General features: G+C 42.1%; 1 protein-coding gene across 2 annotated transcripts in view; it reads left to right on the forward strand.

Annotated features, from left to right (window-relative positions):
• The window catches only part of LOC140199128 (gamma-taxilin-like), a 78,929-nt gene that overhangs the window by 28,152 nt on the left and 27,020 nt on the right, over positions 1-23,757 (forward strand). For both annotated transcript variants that reach the window (XM_072260700.1, XM_072260701.1), the window contains 3 exons: positions 3,796-4,105; positions 18,837-18,928; positions 23,040-23,210. In XM_072260700.1, the coding sequence (XP_072116801.1) occupies positions 3,796-4,105; positions 18,837-18,928; positions 23,040-23,210 (573 nt within the window). The remainder of the gene's footprint in view (positions 1-3,795; positions 4,106-18,836; positions 18,929-23,039; positions 23,211-23,757) is intronic.

Consider the following 23,757-nt stretch of genomic DNA (forward strand, 5'->3'; position numbering starts at 1 on the left):
AGTCCTCAGTTAAAGAAATTGTCTACAAATGGAGGAAATTCATTACTGTTGCAACCCTAGGAGTGGGTGTCCTGCTCAATGTACAATGCTGAAGGAGGTGAAAAAGAACCCAACAGCATTAGACCTGCAGGAATCTCTAGAGCTGGCTAAAGTCTCTATTCATGTGTCCACCATAAGAACACTGAACAAGAATGGTGTTTACGGAAGGACATATGGAGGTAACCAGTCCTCTCCAAAAAAAACATTGCTGCAAGTCTCAAGTTTGCAAAATACCACCTGGATGTTCCTTAACACTTCTGAAACAATGTTCTGTGGACAGGTGAGACAAAAGTTGGACTTTTTAGGCAGAAATGCACACCGCTATGTTTGGAGGAAAAGAGGTACTGCTCACCAACACCAAAACTTTATTCCAACTGTGAAGCACGGTGGAAGGGGTATCATGGTTTGGAGCTGCTTTGCTGTCCCAGGGCTTGGACAGCTTGCAATTGTTGAGGGAACAATGAATTCAAAATTGTATCAGGACATTTTACAGGAGAATGTCAGGGTAGCAGTCTGTCACCTGAAGCTTAATAGAAGTTAGATGATGCAACAAAACAATGGTCCAAAACACAAGACTAATACAACAACAGAATAGTTTTTAAAAAGAAGAAAAATTGTTTTTTGGTATGGCCATCTCAGGATCCAGATTGTTACCCAATTGCGATACTGTGGTATGACCTGAGAGGGCTGTTCGTGCAAGGTATCCCAGAAATATTGATGAACTGAAACAGTTTTTTGTATGGAGGAATGGTCTAAAATTCCTTTTTGTCATTGTGCAAGTCTGATCAGCAGCTACAGGAAATATTTGGTGGAGGTTATTGCTGCTAAAGGAGGTTCTACCAGTCATTAAATACAAAGGTTCACATACTTTTTCCAGCCTGGACTGTGAATGATTCAACAATGTGTTCAATAAGAACATGAAAAGTACAATTGTTTGTTATTAGTTTAGGCAGGTTGTGTTGCCTATTATCGTGACTTAGACGAAGATCAGTCCACATTTTATGAGTAATCAGAAAATCAGGTAATTGCAAAAGGTTCACAAACTTTTTCTTACAACTGTATTAACAATGAGGTTTTGGGGTACCCGGAGATCGATGATGAAATAGGCCAAAGTCGGCATGGGGAAATCTTGCCTGAAAAATCTGTTGGAATTCTCTGAAGAAATAACAGGCAGGATAGACAAACGAGAGTCAGTAGATGTTGTTTACTTGGATTTGCACAAGGCCTTTGACAAGGTGCTGCACAGGAGGCTGCTAAACAAGATGAGAGCCCATGGTATTACAAGAGAAATACTTACACGGATTGAAGATTGACCATCAGGCAGGAGGCAAAGAGTGGGAATAAAGGGGGCCTTTTCTGGTTGGCGGTCACCGACTAGTGGTGTTCCACGGGAGTTGGTGCTGGGACCAATTCTTTACATGTTATACTGTATGTCAGTGATTTGGATGATGGAATTGATGGCTTTGTGGCCATGTTTGCTGACAATACAAAGATCGCTGGAGGGGCAGGTAGTGTTAAGGAAGCAGAGAGGTTGCAGAAGGACTTAGACGAATTAGGAGAATGAGCAAAGAATAGCAAAGGGGATGGAATGTTGGGAAATATCCAGTTATGCACTTTGGTAGAAGGAATAACTGTGTAGACTATTTTTAAATGGGGTGAGTCCTCAGAGTCTCATGCAGGATTCCCTAAAAGTTAACTTGCAAGTTGAGTTGGTGGTACAGAAATCAAATGAAATGTTAGCATTCATTTTAAGAGGACTAGAATATAAAAGCAGGGGTATAATGCTGTAGCTTTATAAGATGTTGGTCTGACTGCATTTGGAGTATTGTGAGTAGTTTTCAGCCCTTTATCTAAGAAAATAAGTGCTGGCATTTGAGAGGGTCCAGAGGATGTTAACGGCAATTACTTTGGGAATGAAAGGGTTAACTTGGGAGCGCCTGATGGCTCTGGGCCTATCCTTGCTGGAACCCTGAAGAATTAGGGGGTACTTCTTTGAAAACTATCAAATATTGGAAGGCCTAGATAGAGTGGATGTGGCAAGTGGGAAAGTCTAGGACCAGAGGGCATAGCTTTAGAATAGAGAGTGTCCCTTTAGGACAGAGATGAGAAGGAGTTTCTGTAGCCAGAAGGGTGTTGAAACTGTGGATTTCACTGCCACAGGCCGCTATGGCGGCCAAGTCATTGGATATGTTTAAAGCAGAGAGTGATAGGCTCTTCATTAGTAAGGGTGTTAAAGGTTGCAGGGAGAAAGCAGGAAAATGGGGTCAAGAGGGATAATAAATCAGCCAATGTGAAATGGTTGAGCAAACTCAGTGGGCTAATTCTGCTCCTGTGTCTTATGGCATCTGATTTGGGTATGTCTAGTTTGTTATCAAAGGCACACACTCATTGACACAGGTGTCGTGCATATCAGTTTCCATAATAAGCACAATCAAATGTTTCATTTCTCCCATCTAAAATAGCACTCTGTTTACTGATTGCCATTTTGAAAAGCAGATGTACCTTGCTTTTATTTTATCAATGCAAATTATAAATACGTCAGAGGCACAGAATGTGTGCAAATTCTTTATTCATGAAGATGAAGTACACCAACCAGTCCCTGCACCCAAAGCCCTTTTTTTTTTGCATTTTTAATATTAAATTCTGCTACTTTCTGATGTGATGCAGTGTGTGGGAGGAAGAAAAGGGGATAGAATCAGCTTTATGTATTCAAAGGGTGTGCAGGCGATATTTCAGCAAAAGGAACAGAGCGAAGTTTTCTGGTTCAAGACTTTGCAAAGTTTCTAACAGGTAGCAGGCACTAAGTAGCAAGAGGGTGATTTCATCCCAAGGACAGGAAGGAAAATGGCAGGAAAACTTGTCTTCAGCATTTTATCAGCAGTGAGAGACCTTTCTGAAACCAAAGCAAAATCCTCCCTTCCCACTAAGTATTTGCTTTAAAGATTAAAAAAGTATACTCTATTTGTCCGTGTGGTCTTTTTGCCAGTTTAAATTAGTCAATATATTTTTTTTATTCAGTTACTGCCTGACGTTAATAACATCAATATTTTTGCTTAGTTTCTGTAGAAATAAAGAGGGCTTAATTTTTGATTGTGGATTGTGAGGATGTGGAGTGTCACAACAGACCTGTGGGTGTTATAAAGTCAGTCGGGCTCCTTAGCTTTTATGATAGCATAGTGTCACTTACTAGTGTCATACCAAATACCATTCTTCTTTTTCATCAACTTGTGTAACATTGGCGTTGTTGAGGATCGATATTGGAACCATCCAATGTACCATTGCTTTGCTTGGTGTTAGTGATCGTTTTATTCTATAGTTTATTTTCCTTTTACATCTAATTCATTCAACATTTTTAATGTTCAATATTACTCTCTTAAGTGACCAGGACATTCCAGTCTCCACAGACACCTGGGGTAGAAAATATTAGACCATAAGATATGGGAGCAGAATTAGGTCATTTGGCCCATTGAGTCTGCTCCACTGTTTCATCGTGGCTGATCATATTGAGGGGTACTTGAAGAGCAAGTGGAAAAACGTTTAAAAGCTCAGGGAATGGAGGACTGTGAGGAATTGGCATAGAAAAGGAGATGGGGTCTAGGGCAAATCAGCCATGATTATTTTGAAAGGGGGCAAGTTACCTACTCCAGCTTTCTTATGGTCTTAAGGCTCACTTGATGCAGGGCATACGCAAACTAGAGTTCTTCAGAAATACCACCGTTTCCCAACCAGCTTCAGAAATTTTTTTTTTGCTTGCAGTTTGGGAGCGAAACCATGGAAGCGCATGAGATTTGCAGACTGGAGGTGGCTTCCAGAAGTTTGTTGGTGAGTGGGTCCTGCAAATCTGAACCTGTCTTGCAGCCACTGAACAGTACCACTGACCTAATTGGGAACGGGTGCACACTGCATCAGGCCCATTACACTGGGAAGAGTAGGCTGCTGTCGGCCGAGTCCACCTGTGTCACACTGGAAGCAAGAGGGGAGATTCCTGGCAGTGAGGATATGCGGATGGACCCTGCTGGGGGAGAGCAACATCTGGTTCTGGATAAAAATAAGGAAAAGGCTCTAGGTAAGTAATTTGTTTGTTACAACAATGTTCATGGTACTAAATGCAAAAGGAAAGGCTAGGAATTTAAATTATGATAGCTATTTGGTTATGAGGGTGAATGTACATTACAGTAGCACAGAAGGGCATGTGTAAGAAGCCCAACAAGAAATGGGGAAACAAACAGCAGTGTCAATAATAGCTTATCTTCCATGAAGAGGAATGGAATCCCCAAGATGTTTCCATCAATAGAAGGAAGTAAACTTGATGTCACATTGGAATCGAAAGTATTATTGGGGGAGGTGGGTGGAGAGGAGAAGCTTTGTCAGGCAAATTGATCTTGAAGTTTTAAATAGGAAAGGTAGCAAATGGATTAATGGTTTAATAGTTTGAGTTGTACAGGGACAAGAGGAAGCTCTACCATAAATGTGATGAATTGAGGTGTACGGAGTAGCAAGGAAAGGACATTTTGGGGAGTTTACATATGAAGAGTTTGGGATGGGACGGAATCGTAAAAGCAGCTTTGAATCCAAAGCAGGGTGACTCAGAGGATCAGTGGGTGATATTTGATACATGGCAGTTTAAATTGAAAATTGATGAAGGCTGGGGAATGAGCAAATGGATGTAAGAAGAGGAGGAGCTCAAAAGCCAAAAGCTAGGGCACCAAGCATGGACCCATGGGTCAGTAGATCAAATACAGATACTGATCCAGTGGTTGGTTGTGAAATATAAAGACATAGTGAGTGAGTGAGTTATTTACAGATCAAAGGGCAGGAGCAAATGTGTGTCAAAGAGCAGATGTCTGGAGCATGAAATTACCTTGTTGATGAAGAGATTACTTTGATAAGGGAATAATAATATGTAACCGATTAGTGGCCAGAGACTGTAGAGAGTGTTTGCAAACACGAGGAAATCTGCAGATGCTGGAATTTCAAGCAACACACATAAAAGTTGCTGTGAATGCAGCAGGCCAGGCAGCATCTATTGGAAGAAGTACAGTTGACGTTTCGGGCCGAGACCCTTCGTCAGGCAGCTAAGGGAATCCCAGGCATAGCTTTGGAATTGTCACTGGTGTTGCCAACCTCTAAGCTTCTTGCTGCATGTGTGAAAGACACAAAACTCTGCAGCCTAGAAAAGTGAGCTCACCATGGCATCAAGACCATCTAATAGTACAGCACAGGAACTGGTCCTTTGGCACACAATGTTGTGTTGAACCAATTAAATTAGTAATCAAATGGCTAACTAAACTAACCTCTTCTGCTCACACAATGTCCATACCCATCCATTTTCCTCACATTCATGTGCCTATCTAAACGTCTCTTAAAAGCCCTTATGTTTCTGCCTCCACACCAGCCCAAACAGCACATTCCAGACACCACCGCTCTTTCTGTGTGTAAAAAAACACTTGCCCCTCACAGCTCCATTGAAGTTACTCCCTCTCACCTTAAATGTGTGCCCTCTAATATTAGACATTTCAACCCTTGGAAAAAGATATTGTCTGTCTACTCTATCTTTGCTTCTCATAATCGTATAAACCTCTATCAAATCTCCCCTCAGCCTCTGGTGCTTCAGAGAAAACAACCCAGATTTGTCCAGCCCCTCATTGTAGTCCATGTCCTTTGATCCAGGCAACATCCTGGTAAACTTCTTCTGTCCTGCTTCCAAAGCCTCGACATCCTTCCTATAATGGGGCGACCAAAACTGTATGCAGTACTCCAAATGTAACCTAACTGGAGTTTCATAAACCTGCAACAAAACTTCCTGACTTTTGAACTCAGTACCTCGACTAACAAAGGGAAGCATGCCACGTGCCTTCTTAACCACCCTGTCAACCTGTGTAGTCACTATCAGGGAGTTATGAACTTGGACCCCAAGATCTCACTGCTCATCAACGCTGGTGAGGATCGTGCCTTTTAACAGTGTGCAGTCTCTTTGCATTTAACTTACGAAGGTGCAACACTTCACATTTGGCTGGGTTAAACTCCATCTGCCATTTCTCCACCCATAACTGCAACTAATCTATATCCCGCTGTATTCTTTGGCAGTCTTCTACAATATCCACAACACCACTATCTTCTTATCATCTGCAAACTTAATAACCCACCCATCTATATTTTCATCCAGGTCATTTATATACATCACAAACAGCAGAGGTCCCTGTGCAGCTCCCTGTAGAAAAACCACTAATGACAGACTTCCAGCCAAACTAGGTCCCTTCTTCTCTGTCTTCTATGGGCAGCCAGTTCTGAATCCAAACAGACAACTTGCCGTACACCCCATGCATCTTAATCTTCTGGATGAGCCTCCCATGAGGGACCTTGTTAAATGCCTTACAAAAATCCATCTAGACAACGCTCACAGCCCTACCTTCATCATTTGCCCTCATCAAGTCAAAAAATTCAATCCAGTTAGTAAGACATGACTTGCCAATCAGAAAGCTATGCTGGCTCTCCCTAATTAGGCCATAGGTTTCTAAATGTTCATAATGACATAGGTAGAAAAGGGAGGAGGTCCTGAAAATAGACTGCAGGGAGTTAGGAAAGAAGCTGAGAAGCAGGACCTCAAAGGTAGTAACCTCGGAATTACTGCCTGTGCCACACGATGGTGAGTATAGGAATAGAGTGAGGGGAGGATAAATACGTGGCTGAGGAATTGGAACAGGGGGCAGGGATTCAGGTTTCGGGATCAATGGGACCTCTTTTGGGGCAGGTGCGACCTGTACAAAAAAGACAGGTTGCTAAGGCTATTGGGGAGAGTTTAAACTAGAATTGCTGGAGGCGTGGGAACCGAACTGAAGAGATGGAGGAAGGGGGTGGTTAGTTCACAAATAGAGAAAGCTTGTAGGCAGTGTGAGAGGAAGGATAGGCAGGTGATAGAGAAGGGATGCGCTCAGACCGTTGGTTTGAGATATGTCTATTTTAATGCAAGAAGCATCATGAACAAAGTGGATGAGCTTAGAGCATGGATCAGTTCTTGGAGCTATGATGTTGTGGCCATTACAGAGACTTGGATGGCTCAGGGTCAGGAATGGTTACTGCGAGTGCCAGGATTTAGATGTTTCAGAAAGGACAGTGAGGGAGGCAAAGGAGGTGGGGGTGATGGCGTGGCACTGCTGATCAGAGATAGTGTCATGGCTGCAGAAAAGGAGGAAGTCATGGAGGGATTGTCTACCGAATCTCTGTGGTTGGAAGTTAGAAACAGGAAGGGGTCAATAACTCTACTGGGTGTTTTTTATAGACCACCCAATAGTAATGAACATCGTGGAGCAGATAGGGAACCAGATTCTGGAACAGTGCAGTAATAACAGGGTTGTTGTGGTGGGAGATTTTAATTTCCCCAATATTGATTGGCATCTCCCTAGAGCGAGGGGTTTAGATCGGGTGGAGTCTGTTAGGTGTGTTCAGGAAGAATGTTGATAAGCCTACAAGAGGAGAGGCTGTACTTGATCTGGTATTGGGAAATGAACCTGGTCGGGTGTCAGGTCTGTCATTGGGAGAGCATTTTGGAGATAGTGATCATAATTCTATCTCATTTACCATAGCATTGGAGAGGGATAGGAACAGATAAGTTAGGAAAGCGTTTAACTGGAGAAAGGGGAAACATGAGGCTATGAAGCAGGAACTTCGAAGCATAAATTGGGAACAGATGTTCTCAGGGACATGTACGGCAGAAATCTGGCAAATGTTCAGGGGATATTTGCAGGGCATTCTGTACAGGTGCATTCCAATAAGACATGGAAAGGATGGTAGGGTACAGGAACCATGGTGTACAAAGGCAGTTGAGAATCTAGTCAAGAAGAAAAGAAAAGCTTACAAAAGGTTCAAAAAACTGGGTAATGATAGAGATCTAAAAAATAAGTCTAGCAGGAAGGAGCTTAAGAATGAAAATAAGAGAGCCAGGAGGGGCCATGAGAAGGCCTTGGCAAGTAGGATTAAGGAAAACCCCAAGGCATTCTACAAGTATGTGAAGAGCAAGAGGATAAGACATGAGAGAATAGGACTAATCAAGTGTGACAGTAGAAAAGTGTATGGAAACGGAGGAGGTAGCAGAGGTACTTAATGAATACTTTCCTTCAGTATTCACTATGTAAAAGGACCTTGGTGATTGTAGGGATGACTTACAGTGAACTGAAAAGTTTGAGCATATAGACATTAAGAAAGAGGATGTGCTGGAGCTTTTGGAAAGCATCAAGTTGGATAAGTCACCGGGACTGGATGAGATGTACCCCAGGCTACTGTGGGAGGCAAGGTGCTGAACCTCTGGCAATGTTCTTTGCATCATCAACGGGGACGGTAGAGGTTCCGGAGGATTGGAGGATTGCTGATGTTCCCTTATTCAAGAGAGGGAGTAGAGATAGCTCAGGAGATTATAGACCAGTGAGTCTTACTTCAGTGGTTGGTAAGTTGATGGAGAAGATCTTGAAGGCAGTATTTATGAACATTTGGAAAGGCATAATATGATTAGGAATAGTCAGCATGGCTTTGTCAAAGGCAGGTCGTGCCCGATTAGCCTGATTGAATTTTTTGAGGATGTGACTAAACGCATTTAAGGTAGAGCAGTCATTGTAGAGTATATGGATTTCAACAAGGCCTTTGATAAAGTAAATTTTCCCTTTTTTATCTTTGACTGGTCCTTCGCTCTCCCGATTATCCTCTTACTCTTGATGTATGTACGGAATGCCTTTGAATTCTCTTTAATCCTTCTTGCCATGGACTTTTCATGGCCCCTCCTGGCTTTCCTAATTCCCCTCTTGAATTCTTTTCTGGCTTCTTTATAATCCTCAAGGGCTCTGCTTGATTCCGGCTTCCTAAGATTTACAGTACATAGTTTTTCTTTTTCTTCTTGACTAAATTCATCACTTCCTTCGACATACAAGGTTCTCTTTACCTTGCCATCCTTGTCCTTCCTTCTCACTGAAACATGCCTGTCCTGTACTCTGTGTCTTTAAAGTCCCTCCATGTGTCAAAAACAGCAGATTCCAATTAATTCTTCCTAGTTCCTTCCTATTCTCTTGTAATTTGCCCTGCTCCCATTTAATACTCTCCTGCATGGTCCATAGCTGCCTTATAACTTATGGAGTTTCAGGCACTGTCCCTAACTCTTCACCCACTGAAAGCTCAGGACCATCCAAGAAGCTGAAAACCTCACAAGTGAAACTTTACTCAGGTGGTCACACCCAGAGTGCAGGCTTCAGATAGCAAATGGGTTGCCACCAGGAGAAGTAAGGTGAGTAAGCAGTTAGTGCTGGGGTGAGTGAAGTTATCCCCAGTGGCTCAAGAACCTGATGGCTGATGGGTAATTACTGTTCCTGAACCTGGTGGTGTGAATCCTGAGGCTCCTGTATCATCATCCTGATGGCAGCCGTGAGAAAAGAGCATGGCCTGGGTGGTGGAGGTCCCTGATGATGGATGCTGATTGCCTGCGACATCACTCTGTGTAGGTGTGCTCAATGATGGTGAGGGTTTTACCTGTAATGGATAGGGCCGTATCCACTACTTTTCGTAGGATTTTCCATTCCCATACCAGGCTGTGGTGCAACCAGTCAATAGACTCCTCACCATACATCCAGAGAAGTTTGTCAAAGTTGGTGCCCCTAACTATTGAGATTCCTGTCACTGTCGCACTGTCTGACTTTACCCTTCTCTGATGAGCCTCAGAGCCACTGACCTGGCTGCTGCTGCTCTGCCTTGATACATAACTCCCTCAGCAGTATCCAAGGAAATGTGCTTTTGCTGAGGGGAATGGTCACAGGGGAACCCAGCACTAACTGCCTACTCGCCTTACTACTTCTGGTGGCGACCCATATACCTTCTGAAGCCTGCCCTTTGGGTGTGACCACCTCAGTAAAAGCTTCAACTGTGAGGGTTTTCAGCTTCTCAGATAGTCTTGAGTACATCTAGCTCCTCGACCGTGTCTGTCAGAAACTGGGTGCATTTCCTACAAATGAGTCATCAAGGAGACTGTTAAGGTGCCCTTCATTGTCACATAGGAGGAGCATTCCACTGCCTTAACTACCATCCTGCCTGCCCTTGCATTTTTGGCTCTAACTTCTTAAGCTTAAGTTCTACAGTCGACTAAATGATTTGGCTGTTGAACTGCTTGTCTCTTGGGAGAATGTAGTTTATTTTTGTCCAAATGATTTTGTCCATCATTTTGTTTTTATTTTAAAAAGATATTTGCCAGAAGGGACGGTGACACAGCTAGCAGAGCTGCTGCCTCAGCGCTCCCAATGACCACAATTTGATCCTGTGTGGAGTTCGCATGTTCCCCTTCTATGGGTTTCCTGTATGTACTCCTCCCACATCCTGAAAGTATACAGGTTACTAGGTTGATTATCTGCTGTAGACTGTATAATCTGTGAGAGAATCAAATTTTAAAAAAGGATTAGAGTGAAGTAGCAGTTGCTTGATGATCAACCCAGACTTGATAGGCCAAAAGACCTGTTACAGTGCACTAACTCTTGACTCTGAGTGCGTGGGAGGGAATTGCTATCAAATCTGGAGGGGCAATTGGTGGAAACTGTGTAAATTGTGTAAGTGTGGACTATTTAGACTCCCACAAAGATTTTTTTTTAACCATGTATCCAAAGCAAAGGTAGAATGAAAATTTGTCTTGACTGCGATTTTTGGGAAAGAGCAGGCGGAGTGGAATCAGTTGGATAGTTCATTTGAAGTGCCAATATCGTTGCAAGGGGCTGAATGACCAGCTTCTAGGCCAGGAGTGGTGAATCTTTTTGAGAGCATGTGCCCAAAATTCTCTCGCGTGCTGTCATTTTGAGCAGCAATTATCATTGGTGAATGAATCAGTAAGAATATTAAGGATTTTCAAGGAAAAAGGATGAGTCGTCTTCCTTATTTATGTGTATTCAATGTTTTACTATTAATAAAAGTATGAGAAATTGAAATAAATGAAACATGAGGCTGCTTAACAGGATAAAATCCTGTAACGTTACAGGAAAGGTACTGGCAAGGATCGAGGAATGGCTGACAGGCAGGAGGCAGTGAGTAGGAATAAAGGGGACTTTTTCTGGTTGGTTGCCAGTGACTAATGGTGTTCCTCAGGAGTCCGTATTGGGACCGCTGCTTTTCATATTGTTTGTCAATGACTTAGATCGTGGCTTTCAGACTTCTTTGTAGATCACACAAAGATAGGTGGAGGCAGTGCTAAGGAAGCAATGCGATTGCAGCAGGCTTTAGACAAATTGGAAGAATGAGCAAAAAAGTAGCCGGTGGAATATAGTTTTGGGAAATGTATGATAATGCATTTTGGTAATAGGAACAATAGGGCAGACTATTATATATACAGGGAGAAGGTTCAAACATCAGAGGTGCAAAGGGACTTAGGAGTCCTCATGCAAGACTCCCAGAAGGTTAATTTACAGGTTGAGTCTATGGTAAAGAAGGCAAATTCAATGGTGGCATTTATTTCAAGGGGAATAGAATAGAAAAACGAGGAAATAATGCTGAAGCTTTGAGACATTAGTCAGGCTACACTTGGAGTATTGTCAACAGTCTTGGGCCCCTTATTTCAGGATTTATTGTCATTGGAGAGAGTCCAGAGGAGGTTCATGAGAATGATTCCAGGAATGAAGGGGTTAACATATTAGGAGTGTTTGGCAGCTTTGGGCTTGTACTTATTGGAATGTAGAAGAATGCGTGGGATCAGGACTAGAGAAGGTGGATGTGGAGAGGATGTTTCCTCTGGTGGGGTTATCTAGAACTAGAGGGCAGGGCCTCAAAAATTAGAGGGGTGGCCCTTTAGAACAGAAGCAAGGAGGAATTTTTTTTTCTTAGCCAGTGAATCTGTGGAATGTTCTACTACAGACTGCAGTGGAGGCCAAGTCTATGGGTATATTTAAAACATAAGTTAATCATTTCCTGATTGGTTGGGGCATCAAGGGATATGGTGAAAACCAGGTGCATGAGGTTGAATGGAATCCAGGATTAGCCATGAGGAAATGGCAGAGCAGACTCAATGGGCTGAATGGCCTAATTCTGCTCCTATCTCTTGTGGTCCAAGACTAGAAATAAGGAACAGAGAGAATTAGATGAATGAGATTTTCATTGTTGTTGCTTTTCTATCCCACCATTCGCAGTGCTGTGGTGTTCCTGAGTACAATAAATGTGACAGACAGGCTGGGAAGTAATGAACAGCAAAAAATGTCATTGTGCTATGAATTGGCATTAGACAAGACAGAAGAGAAAACGCTCCTGCTCTTCAGACTTCTCCATCCATTTGAAAGAGCAAATGAAACCTTGTTAATCATCTGAAAGGGTAACACCCAGACTACTTGGTTCAGTGCCAATTGATATTGGGCAGTAGGTACTGGACTTGCATGTGTCCATGTCTCAGGCAATGTTCCCTCCAATTTTTTTTTAAAGCTGCACGGGCCAACCATTGCTCTGAGTAGGAAATTTTAACATGGCCTGAAAAATGTATGGTACTTTAAATTTTTTTTTGTAATATGTAAACTGTGAATGTTTGGAATGAAAATTGAAAAATTACATGCTGTTGATGTTATCAATTGAAGGGCATAATGAAACAGTACATCAAAGAAAATCTTTTCTCATCTGTCTTTATTACAAATCCATTGTCCACAAACACTGTCTATATTAATTTCACATTTAGATGTAAGATGCATCTTAATCCTCATTAGATCTTCCAAACATTCCACTTCTAGTCTGTTTCTGGATTTACACTTGATTGAATTCATGATTGATTCAACATTTGCAGTCAGCAGCAGAATCTTGAAATGTTCTAGTGATGTCAACAAGAATTGACAGTTTTTCAATTTCTTCGTTTCTAAGCACATAGTTCAAGATATCAGTGAATGTCTGAGCCAGTCGTGACTCTCTCTCAATGGGGAAATTTGAAATCACAGTATTGCCATGATATTTTTGAGCCAACGCTTTCACGTAGTTCTTAGTAGCTGAATACTTTTTTTTGTCAGTCCAACAACATTCTCTTTTCCAAATTCAAAATTGGTTGTGTTTGAAGTAGCAACAGGGTCATTCTCTTAATTTATTGTCAGGAAATCTATTATCCAAGTGATTACACACAAGTTGAATGACTAGAGTAATAGGCACAGTATCAACATCAAAATATATGGATGCAAACAGATTTTTCACTCTGTCACTCCAATAAATGGTATCGCCAAGATACTGTGACTGTAACTTATTAATTTTTACTTTTGCATACTACGGTGCTTCAGTTGTATTCAAATAGTTTTTCTGAAGAAATTTACGAAGATGTCAGATCTTCTAAAGCATCATTAACAGCAGTTAATGCTGCTCGATATTGTGGATTGATCAACATCGTCAGGCTACATTTGCTGATTGGATCGTTGTATTCATTAACTTGCTTTTTGCAATAACTGGATCAAAATTAAATGGTATTTCACAATTTTATTAACTCAAATTTCAAAATTACATTAACGTTTTTAAAAACCCAGCTGTGCGGCAACAAAGGCTTCATTCATGGAAGCAACTCAGTTACTGCATGAATTTGTGCCCCCGCAGCTTAGATACTGGACCTGAATTTATTTTAAAGAAGGGTACACAGTAGCATGGCAGTTAGTGTGACAGTATTGTAGCTTGGAGCATCAGATTTCAGAATTCAGTGCCGACAATTTCATAGAGTCAAAGAAAAGTACAGCACAGAAGCAGGCCCTCCTTGTCCTTGCCGAACCATTTAAAGTGCCTACTCCCATCAACCTGCACTGGGACCATAGGCCTCCATACCCCTACCATCCATGTACCAATCCAAACTTACCTAAAACGTTGAAATCGAGCTTGCATGCACCACTTGTACTGGCAGCTCATACCGTACTCATATGACCCTCTGAGTGAAGAAGTCTCCCTTCATGTTCCCCTAAAAGTTTTCACCTTTCACCCTTAACCCATAACTTCTAGTTGTAGTCCCCACCCAACCTCAGGGGGGGAAACAATATAAAATCTGCAGATGCTGGAAATCCAGGCAACACGCACAAATTGCTGGAGGAACTCAGTAGGCCAGGCAGCATCTTTGGAAAAGAGTTCAGTTGGCGTTTCGGGGCAAGACCCATCAGCAGGACTGATGAAGGGTCTTGTCCTGAAATGTCAACGGTACTCTTTTCCATAGATGCTGCTTGGTCTGCTGAGTTCCTCCAGCATTTTGTGTGTGTTGCTCAGTGGAAAAAGCCTGCTTGCGTTCACCCTATCTATACCCCTCAGAATTTTATATACCTCTATCAAATCTCCTTAGTCTTCTGCATTCCAAGGGAAAAATTCCTAACCTATTCAATTGTTCCTTTGTAACTCAGACCCCGCCCCAGTCCCGGCAACATTCTTGTAAATTTACCCTGTACTCTTTCAACCTTATTTACAGCTTTCCTGTAGGAAGGTGACCAAAACTGCACACAATACTCCAAACTGGGCCTCAACAATGTCTTGTAGAACTTCAACGTAACATCCCACCTCCTGTACTGTATGAAGGCCAATGTTCTAAAAGCTTTCTTTACAACCTTATCTGCCGCCACTTTCAATGAATTATGGACCTGTATTCCCAGATCCCTTTGTTTTACCATGTTCCTCAGTGCCCTACCAGTCACTGTGTAAGACCTACCCTGGTTGGTCCTACTGAACTGCAAAACCTCACACTTGTCTGCATTAAATTACATTTGCCACTTTTCAGCCCATTTTACCAGCTGATGCAGATCCCTCTGCAAGCTACGATAGCCTTCTTTGCTGTCCACTAATCTTGGTGGCAACTGCAAATTTGCTGATCCAATTAACCACATTATTTTCCAGATCATCGATATATATGACAAACAACAACAGACCCCTACGGCACTCCACTAGTCACAGGCCTCCAGTCAGAGAGGCAACTATCTACTACCACTCTCTGGCTTCTCCCACAGAGCCAATGTCTAATCCAATTTATTACCTCATTTTGAATATCAAGCAACTGAAGCTTCTTGACCAACCCCCTGTGCAGGACCTTGTCAGTTGCTTTGCTAAAGTCTATGTAAGCAACATCCACTGCCTTGCCTTCATCAACTTCCCTGATAACTTCCTCGAAAAACTCTAAGATTGATTAGACTCGACCTACAATGCACAAGCCATGCTGTCTATCCATAATCAGTCCACCCCTGTCCAAATACTCACATCCAGTCCCTTAGAGTACCTTTAAATAACTTTCCCACTACTGATTCAGGCTCACTGGCCTATAATCTCCTGGTTTATTTTTTTTAGAGCCTTTCTTAAACAGTGGAACAACATTGGCTATCCTTCACTCCTCCGGTACCTCACCTGTCACTAAGGATGATTTAAATATCTCTGCTAGGGCCCCGGCAATTTCTGCACTTACTTCCCACAGGGTCCGAGGGAACACCTGGGGATTTATCCACCCTAATTTGCCTTGACAGCAAACAACACCTCCTCTGTAATCTGTATGCGGTCAAATGAAGTTAATGCCGCTTTGCCTCACTTATGCAGATGCTGTGTCTATCTCCTCAGTAAAGGCAGATGCAAAAAATTAATGTAAGATCTCCCCCCATCTCTTTTGGCTCCACACATGGATTATTTTTATGCTCTTCCAGAGGACCAATTTTGTCCCTTGCAATCCTTTTACACTGTCTATAAAAAGTATTCAGCCCCCTTGGAAGTTTTCATGTTTTATTGTTTTACAACATTGATTAACAGTGATTGAATTTGGCTTTTTGACACTGACCAACAGAAAGACTCTTTTGTGCCAAAGTGAAAATAAATCCCTACATAGTGATCTAAATTAATTACAAATATAAAACACGAAATAATTGATTGCATAGGTATTCACCATCCTTTAATATGACACACCAAATCATCACTGGTCACATAATTAAATGGAGATCTGTTTTTGGAGACCTGGGTACAGTAAAAATACACCTGTATCTAGAAAGTCCAACTGCTGACGAGTCAGTATCCTGGCAAAAACTACACCATGAAGACAAAAGAATACTCCCAAGTAACTTCACAAAAGGTTATTGAAAAGCACAAGTCAGGAGATGAATACAAGAAATGGAAAGAATATGGCACAGCTGTAAATCTTCTAGAGCTGGCTGTTCTCAGAAATTGAGTGCAAGAAGAGGACGAGTGAGGGAGGCCACCAAGAGACCTATAACAACTCTGGAGGAGTTACAAGCTTCAGTGACTGAGATGGGAGAGAATGTCCATACAGCTGTTGCCTGGGTGCTTCACTAGTCACAGCTTTATGGGAGAGTGGCAGAGAGAAAGACACTGTTGAAAAAAGCTCACATGAAATCTCAGCTAGAGTTTGCCAGAAGGGATATGGGAGATTTCTGAAGTCAGCTGGAAGAAGATTCTATGGTCTGATGAAACAAAAGTTGAGCTTTATAGTCATCAGACTAAACACTATTTTAGTATAAGTAAAAAATCAAAAACATACCATTCCTACCATGAAGCATGGTGGTGGCTGCATCGTGTTGTGGGGATGCTTTGCTGCAGTAAACCCTGGAAGGCTTGTGAAGGAGGTAGAAGGTCAAATAAAAGCAGCAAAATACAGAGAAATCCTGGAGGAAAACCTGATGTAGTCTGTAAGAGAACTGTGGCTTGGGACAAGATTTGTTTTCCAGCAAGACAATGACCCCAAGAATAAAGCCAAAGCTACACAGGACTGGCTTTAAAACAACAGTTAATGTCCTTGAGTGGCCAAATCAGAGTACAGACCTTAATCCAATTGAGAATTTGTGGCTGGACTTGAAAAGGGCTGTTCATTCATGATCCCCATGCAGTCTGACAGAGGTTGAGCAGTTTTGTTCCTACCTGCCTCTACCTCCTACGCACCTCCTTTTGTTTTTATTATTAACCGGGGCCTCAATATCTCTTGAAAACCAAGGTTCCCTGAACCTGTTATCTCTAACTTTTATTCCGATAAGCGCATACAAGCTTTGTACTCCCAAGTTTCACTTTTGAAGGCATCCCACTTACAAAGTACACCTTTGCCAGAAACCAGCCTTTCCCAATCCACACTTGCCAGACCAGACTTATCTTTTTACATATTTACTTTGAAACTTATCGGCTGTCTTTAAGAAGATTGTACATCCTTCCCGTGAGCCCGTGGATTTCCTCTGGGTGCTCCAGTTTTCTCCCACAGTCCAAAGGCACACCAGTTGATGGGTTAATTGGTCATTGTGAATTGTCCTGTAATTAGTCTAGGGTTAAACAGCTGGGTTGCTGAGTGGTGCTGCTCAATGGGCTGAAAGGGTCAGTTCCATGCTATATCTCTAAATAAATACAATGAATTAATTGAGGCATCAGATTTAGTGTGTTTAACCCAATTAAGCAACTGCTCCAATTAGTTGAAGCTTTATGGAAATAGTTAAAAAGGTATTTTAAAAAAAAAACTACCGTTTAACTGAGTGAAATTGATGTATCTATATGATCTACAGAACAATTAAGACATTATCAATACTACTACAGTACTGTCAACCTGACTATTAGTTCCAAATATTATTGACGGTGCACCGCTATGTTCTTTGGATTGACTATAAATTAATAAAATCAGCGCAGATAATAAAACTTAGTGCAAATAGTGACTGCCTTCAAACAATGCTTTCAACAATTGCATCCTCCGAATCTTCCTTTTAATTGTAACATTCAAGATTGTCATTGATACCTTTAATTCTTCACACTTCCGAACTTGTTGAAGTAGTGAAATCATTTCATTTTCACTCCTGGCCATCTCCAAGCCTGAATGCTTGAAACCATAGTGAGCAAAACGGTTCTGAATTGGCTTACTGTTTATTGCTCAGTGACAAAAGTCACTGCTTTTTAAACACAAACACACAAGTGATGCCATTTAAAAACCGTTCGCTGTAAGTGCAGTGTAGTGTCTAACAGCCACATGACTCAACTGATGCTGGTTAGCAAATGTTTGGTAAACAAGTCTACTGTCACAATTAAAAGACATAGTGTTGCAAATAAATGAAGGGAATCAGGGCTATTTTTTCCAATTTATTTTTGTTCTTTAAGATTTCCCTATTAACTGGAATCCACTGTAAATAAATATGTTCCAGTCGCCTGTGTTTTCAAATTTGGTATTTCCTCACTATGCTGGAGGCAGCTTTGGCCCATGGAATATTGGCCAACTCTGAGAGATCCCGATTTTTCTCTGCGTCTCATTCTCCCACAGCTCCTGACAGATTCTACTGTTCACCATTGCTCTAGGGGCAATTTACAGTGGCTAATCAACATACGTCTTTGGGATATGGGAGAAAGCAGGAGCACCCAGAGAGGGGAAAATCCACAGTCCAAGGGAAGAAGGTGCAAGCTCCTCATCACACAGTGACTGGAGTTATGAGGACTTGGCCCTACTGGTTGCTTGACAGTGTCTCCACACGTAAAGGCTGTTTGGATGGGGATTTTTACTTGCATCAAAGACGCTGCAAAAAAATACTTCTTTTAAAGCAAAAGCATGCTCTGGCTGCCCATTTTTTAAATTTATTTTAAAATAATGTGCCTTAATTTTGTGAGTTGGTATTTAATATTTACTCTCCAGTTTGGGTTTTAAATTCAGCACCCCTTATCTGGCAGTAGAGGTGGTCTGTGTATTTTGTTGCAGTTAAATAAATAACTTTAATCACTCATTAAAGTGGCAGTGATTGTGAAACTTCCACAGGCTGGTTCATTTAACTGTTGCGTTAAATGGAAATGTAGAAATGTAGGCGTAAATATTATGCCTAATAAATATTGCCTTTGATTCTCTTCCTGTACTGCAGGGAAGGAGGTGACGCTGCTGATGCAGGCACTGAACACACTCAGCACTCCAGAGGAGAAGCTAGCAGCTTTGTGCAAGAAGTATGCAGACTTGGTATGTTGACAAAATAGACCAACTTGTATACTAATAGTGCACTTTACACTGTGGAGTGGGGTGGGGGGAATACGAAGAAAGACTCGGTTGGCTGCCTGTTTTTGCCTTTGATATTTAATCACAGACAATTCTCAAACCATTTGCCTGGATCTTACCAAATCATAGATTTAAAGATCAGGTCAAGTCTTCGCTGCAAGAAGTAAACACAGCTCCAGTGTTCCAAATCTATCCATCTGGCATCAGTGTGATGTCTTGATGTCATGGGGAAGGGATCAATGTAGAGCCCAGTGTTACCCTCAAGCAATTTCTCCCCAGTCCTAGAAACAATCACTTACAACAGAACATAGTAGTGACCATACCACAGACAAGGAATATCTCTCCACGACCCTTGTCTAAACTTTTGTGAAGAGTGGCTTCTTTGGGACAATCTTCCTTTTTTTTTGTAGTGAAAGCACACCTAAGAGGTGGCAACTACTTCAGGAAGTCTTTGACGTTCTGGGGGAGAAACACTTTTCCTGTTTTCATGATTGTCTCATCTTTTGTTCTCTCTGACTCTTAATTTAACTGATCCATGGCAATCACTATAGTATCTGCCCTTTGAACCTTTTTCCAAGGGATCTGTATTTCTCATAAAAGGTTCCAAGGGTCCTGCAAAAATACTTTTTTAATTCAGTTTTTTGAGCATGTGGCTCTCCTCAAAAAGAAATTAGTTGGAGAAGTGGGTAAAGTGACAAACACAGTTTGGAAACCCTTCTGTGATCTGTTTCCTCTTCCTAGGGAGCAAGAAAGACTTGTGCCGTGGTATCTTATCCATGAAGCACCATGAACTTGGGTTATTACTATAATCTGAGCATCACAGTACTCAAGTCTTGTTCTAGTCAGCCATTCGCATATTAACAATTTAAAGCAACCTGCTGGAGTCTCGGGCTCCTACTGTTTTTGAGGCCAGTTGTCAAACCTTGCCATCACCTCGATTTGGTACAGCTTAGGCAACCTGAATGTCCCAGATGCTTATGATGCAATATGGTATGAACTGGTGCCTCATCCAAGTGACCATTTTCCATCTGTGAATCAAGGCAACGAGTCTCGTAAGGCCATTTGACCCACAACATAGCAGCCAAACCCAATCTTGCTCCTGCTCCCTTGATTGGATGCTCTGCTGTGGGTTCAAAATTTAAAACTGACTTTCTACGCCCAAATGCTGAACAGCATGGCAACTTAATCCAGGGTGGTTTAATAGTTCACTTGATCATCCCTATGGATTGAACTATGATCTGGTGTCTGTCCAGCATTTAGGTAAATATTATTATAAGTGATGATTTTTCCAGAGAGCTGTTATTTTCCAGTTTACTAAACTGTGTCAGGAGAGACCATGTGAATCTTCTTGAGAACCAAGGCTCAATTATATATATATTCAGTCAGCGAACACCTTGGTAGCTGCTGCCAACTTGATTCAAAGAATAATCCCACACCTCTTGGACTATACAGGGCCCTGCTGAGACTACAGCTGGAAAATTGTTTCCCAGTCTGATTTCCCTCCCTATGGAAATGATGTATTTGTGTTAGAGGTGCAACGAAGGTTCATCTGATTGGTTCCTGGAAGGCGAGGAGAGATGACGTAAACCGAGCCTACATCTTTTGTTGGGGGGGGGGGGCGTGATTTCATTGAAATGTACAGACGTTCCAAGTGCTAATTGAGATATATTTGAGGCGATTATTTGCCTTGGCTGGGGTGTCTAGAACCACAGACTCAAGATAAGGGATAGGTCTTTCAGAATATATGAAAAGTCTCCCCTCCCCACCCCCCCACCCCCGAAGGTTAATGATTCTTTAGAGTTCTTTACCCAAGGGTGCTGTAGAGCAGGGGTCCCCAACCTTTTTTTGTACTGCGGATCGGTTTAATATTGACAGTATTCTTGCGGACCGGCTGACGGGGTGGGGGGTGGGGGTGTTCAAGTTCATCAGTGCGTGACAGGGAATGAGGAAATGTGCAGCTGACTCGTATCGTTTCATATCATCAAATCATATCGTTTCCTCATGGCCCGGTGGTTGGGGACCACTGTTGTAGAGGCTCCATTCAATGATTCATAGATATCAAGCAATGTAGTGTAGAAGTATGGTGCTGAGGTCAAAGGTTAACCAGAAAGTTACTGAATGACAGTTGAGCATGAGGTGCTGAATGGCCTACACCTGCCAGTCATTAAGTTCTTACTAATCCAGTTTTTAGCGTTACGTGGATCATTTTGTTTCTGAGTTGTAAATGGCAAATGCAGTACAAAATGTAGGTGTGCTTTCGGTTCAGAATAGGCACAGTAAGTTTAGGATAGGTTTTTTGCTCACAAGCATTTCAGATCGGTTATACTTCCTATTTCACTACTGTTTTGCTCATTCCAGGTCTTTCCTAACCTTCTTCTCCCCCACACTTCTGAGCCTTTCTTGTTGCTAATTTAGGTACTACCTCCAAGTGGTGTGTTGTCCTGTGTGTGATCTGGCCTGGCTCAAAACAAAACAACCAGGAGCATATAACACCACTTAGAAACATAGAAAATCTACAGCACAGTACAGGCCCTTCGGCCCACAAAGTTGTGCCGAACATGTCCCTAACTTAGAAATTACTAGGCTTACCTATAGCCCTCTATTTTTCTAAGCTCCATGTATCTATCCAAAAGTCTCTTTAAAAGACCCTATCGTATCCGCCTCCACCACCGTTGCCGGCAGCCCATTCCACCCACTCACCACTCTCTGCGTAAAAAAAAACACAACAACAACAACTAATTAACTTACCCCTGACATCTCCCCTGTACCTACTCCTCAGCACCTTAAACCTGTGCCCTCTTGTGGCAGCCATTTCAGCCCTGGGGAAAAAGCCTCTGACTATCCACACGATCAACGCCTGGCGTCATCTTATACACCTCTGTCAGGTCACCTCTCATCCTCCGTCGCTCCAAGGAGAAAAGGCCGAGTTCACTCAACCTATTCTCATAAGGCATGCTCTCCAATCCAGGCAACATCCCTGTAAATCTCCTCTACACCCTTTCTATGGCTTCCACATCCTTCCTGTAGTGAGGCAACCAGAACTGAGCACAGTACTTCAAGTGGGGTCTGACCAGGGTCCTATATAGGTGCAACATTACCTCTCGGCTCCTAAACTCAAATCCACGATTGATGAAGGCCAATACACCGTATGCCTTCTTAACCACAGAGTCAACCTGCACAGCTGCTTTGAGCGTCCTATGGACTCAGACCCCAAGATCCCTCTGATCCTCCACACTGCCAAGACTCTTACCATTAATACTATATTCTGCCATCATATTTGACCTACCACTGAACTGCCAGGTTCCCCTTGGCTGAGAAGTTTAGTCTCTGGCTGCCTACAGGATGAACTGCCAGGTTCTCCTGGCTGAGAAGTGTAAACCAGGGGTCACCATTTCAGAGTGACTAGCAGGCTGTTTAGGTGAGGGAAAAATTCTTCATGTAAGGGGTAGTGAGTCTTTGGAATTCTCTGTCCTGGAGGGCTCTGGAGTAGCAATCATTTGTGTTCATTCAAAAGGACTGATAGATTTCTGGAAATTAATGGAATCGAGGAATGTGGGAATACGACAGGGAACTGTTGCTGAGGTGTTCTTTTTACTGGGTTCTTCCAGTCAAATCATTCAATCTTACAAGTGGGGAAATTATTAGAGGATTCATATTTGTCATGAGACTGAGAAATCCTTATGGACATTGCTGTGTCTTATAATCGGTACAGCATCAAAACATGGTACGTTTCCTTGGTGTAAGAGTCAGTTCTGTCACTTGGCACATGGAAGATGGTAAGCGCAGATGCATAAGGGAAGTACCACTTAAATTCATACACTTCAGTGTTTATTCCATACATTTAGGCTACTCGACTCAAGTTGCTCTTCACACTACCTGATCAGCAGTTAAAACCAGTACTTCACTTCAGTGTTGTTAACCCTCTACCTAGATTTGGAATTGACAAGCTTTCTGTTATTTTGTACAAGTATGAAAGGCGTCTGATGTATTGCTTTTAGTAACATCAAAGCATATTAGTATAAAAGCAAAGCAAAGCATATTAATTTTGTAATTTGTTCAAATTGCTTCATTCTAGTTGGAAGAGAACAGAAGTGTCCAGAAGCAAATAAAACTTCTTCAAAAGAAGCAGGCACAGGTAGTGAAGGAGAAGGTTCATCTGCAGAGTGAACACAGTAAGGCCATTTTGGCTCGAAGTAAACTGGAGAGTCTTTGTCGTGAACTTCAGCGCCATAACAAAACGTTAAAGGTAAGGGAGTCTGGCACCTGATAGCGTGTGGATAAAGTCCAGTGGAACCAGACCATGCTTTGTCCTTCAAAATAACTCCAGAAATTCATTGTGTGACTGGTTTTCTGATACCTTACATTTTTCAAGTTTCAGAGGGTTGGCTTCTATTATGGATTTTTGATAGAATTCGCACTACTCATTCTTTCAGATCCAGTAAACGATCCAGTAAAACTTAAGACTGAAATTACATCATAACTCCCAATGTGGATAAAGCCACATTTTTTGAACTTCACTGACATAAAGGAGGCACCCTATGCAGCTTTCCAGTATCTTTCCTATAACAGAGTGACAAGAACTATGCTCAAGTGTGGCTTCACCAACAACTTGTGAAACTGCAACATAATGTCCCTGCTCCTAAATTCGATGCCCTGATAAAGGCCAGCTTGCTAAACTCCTCCTTCACCACCCTGTCTACTTGTCTGGCTGCTTTCAGTTGAGTTGTGCATTGGTACTCTCATGTCCCTCTGTCCACAGCATGTGATAATACCTGATCCAACCACTGTTTAAG

This window comes from Mobula birostris, chromosome 6, assembly GCF_030028105.1.
Source record: "Mobula birostris isolate sMobBir1 chromosome 6, sMobBir1.hap1, whole genome shotgun sequence".
Lineage (NCBI taxonomy): Eukaryota > Metazoa > Chordata > Chondrichthyes > Myliobatiformes > Myliobatidae > Mobula > Mobula birostris.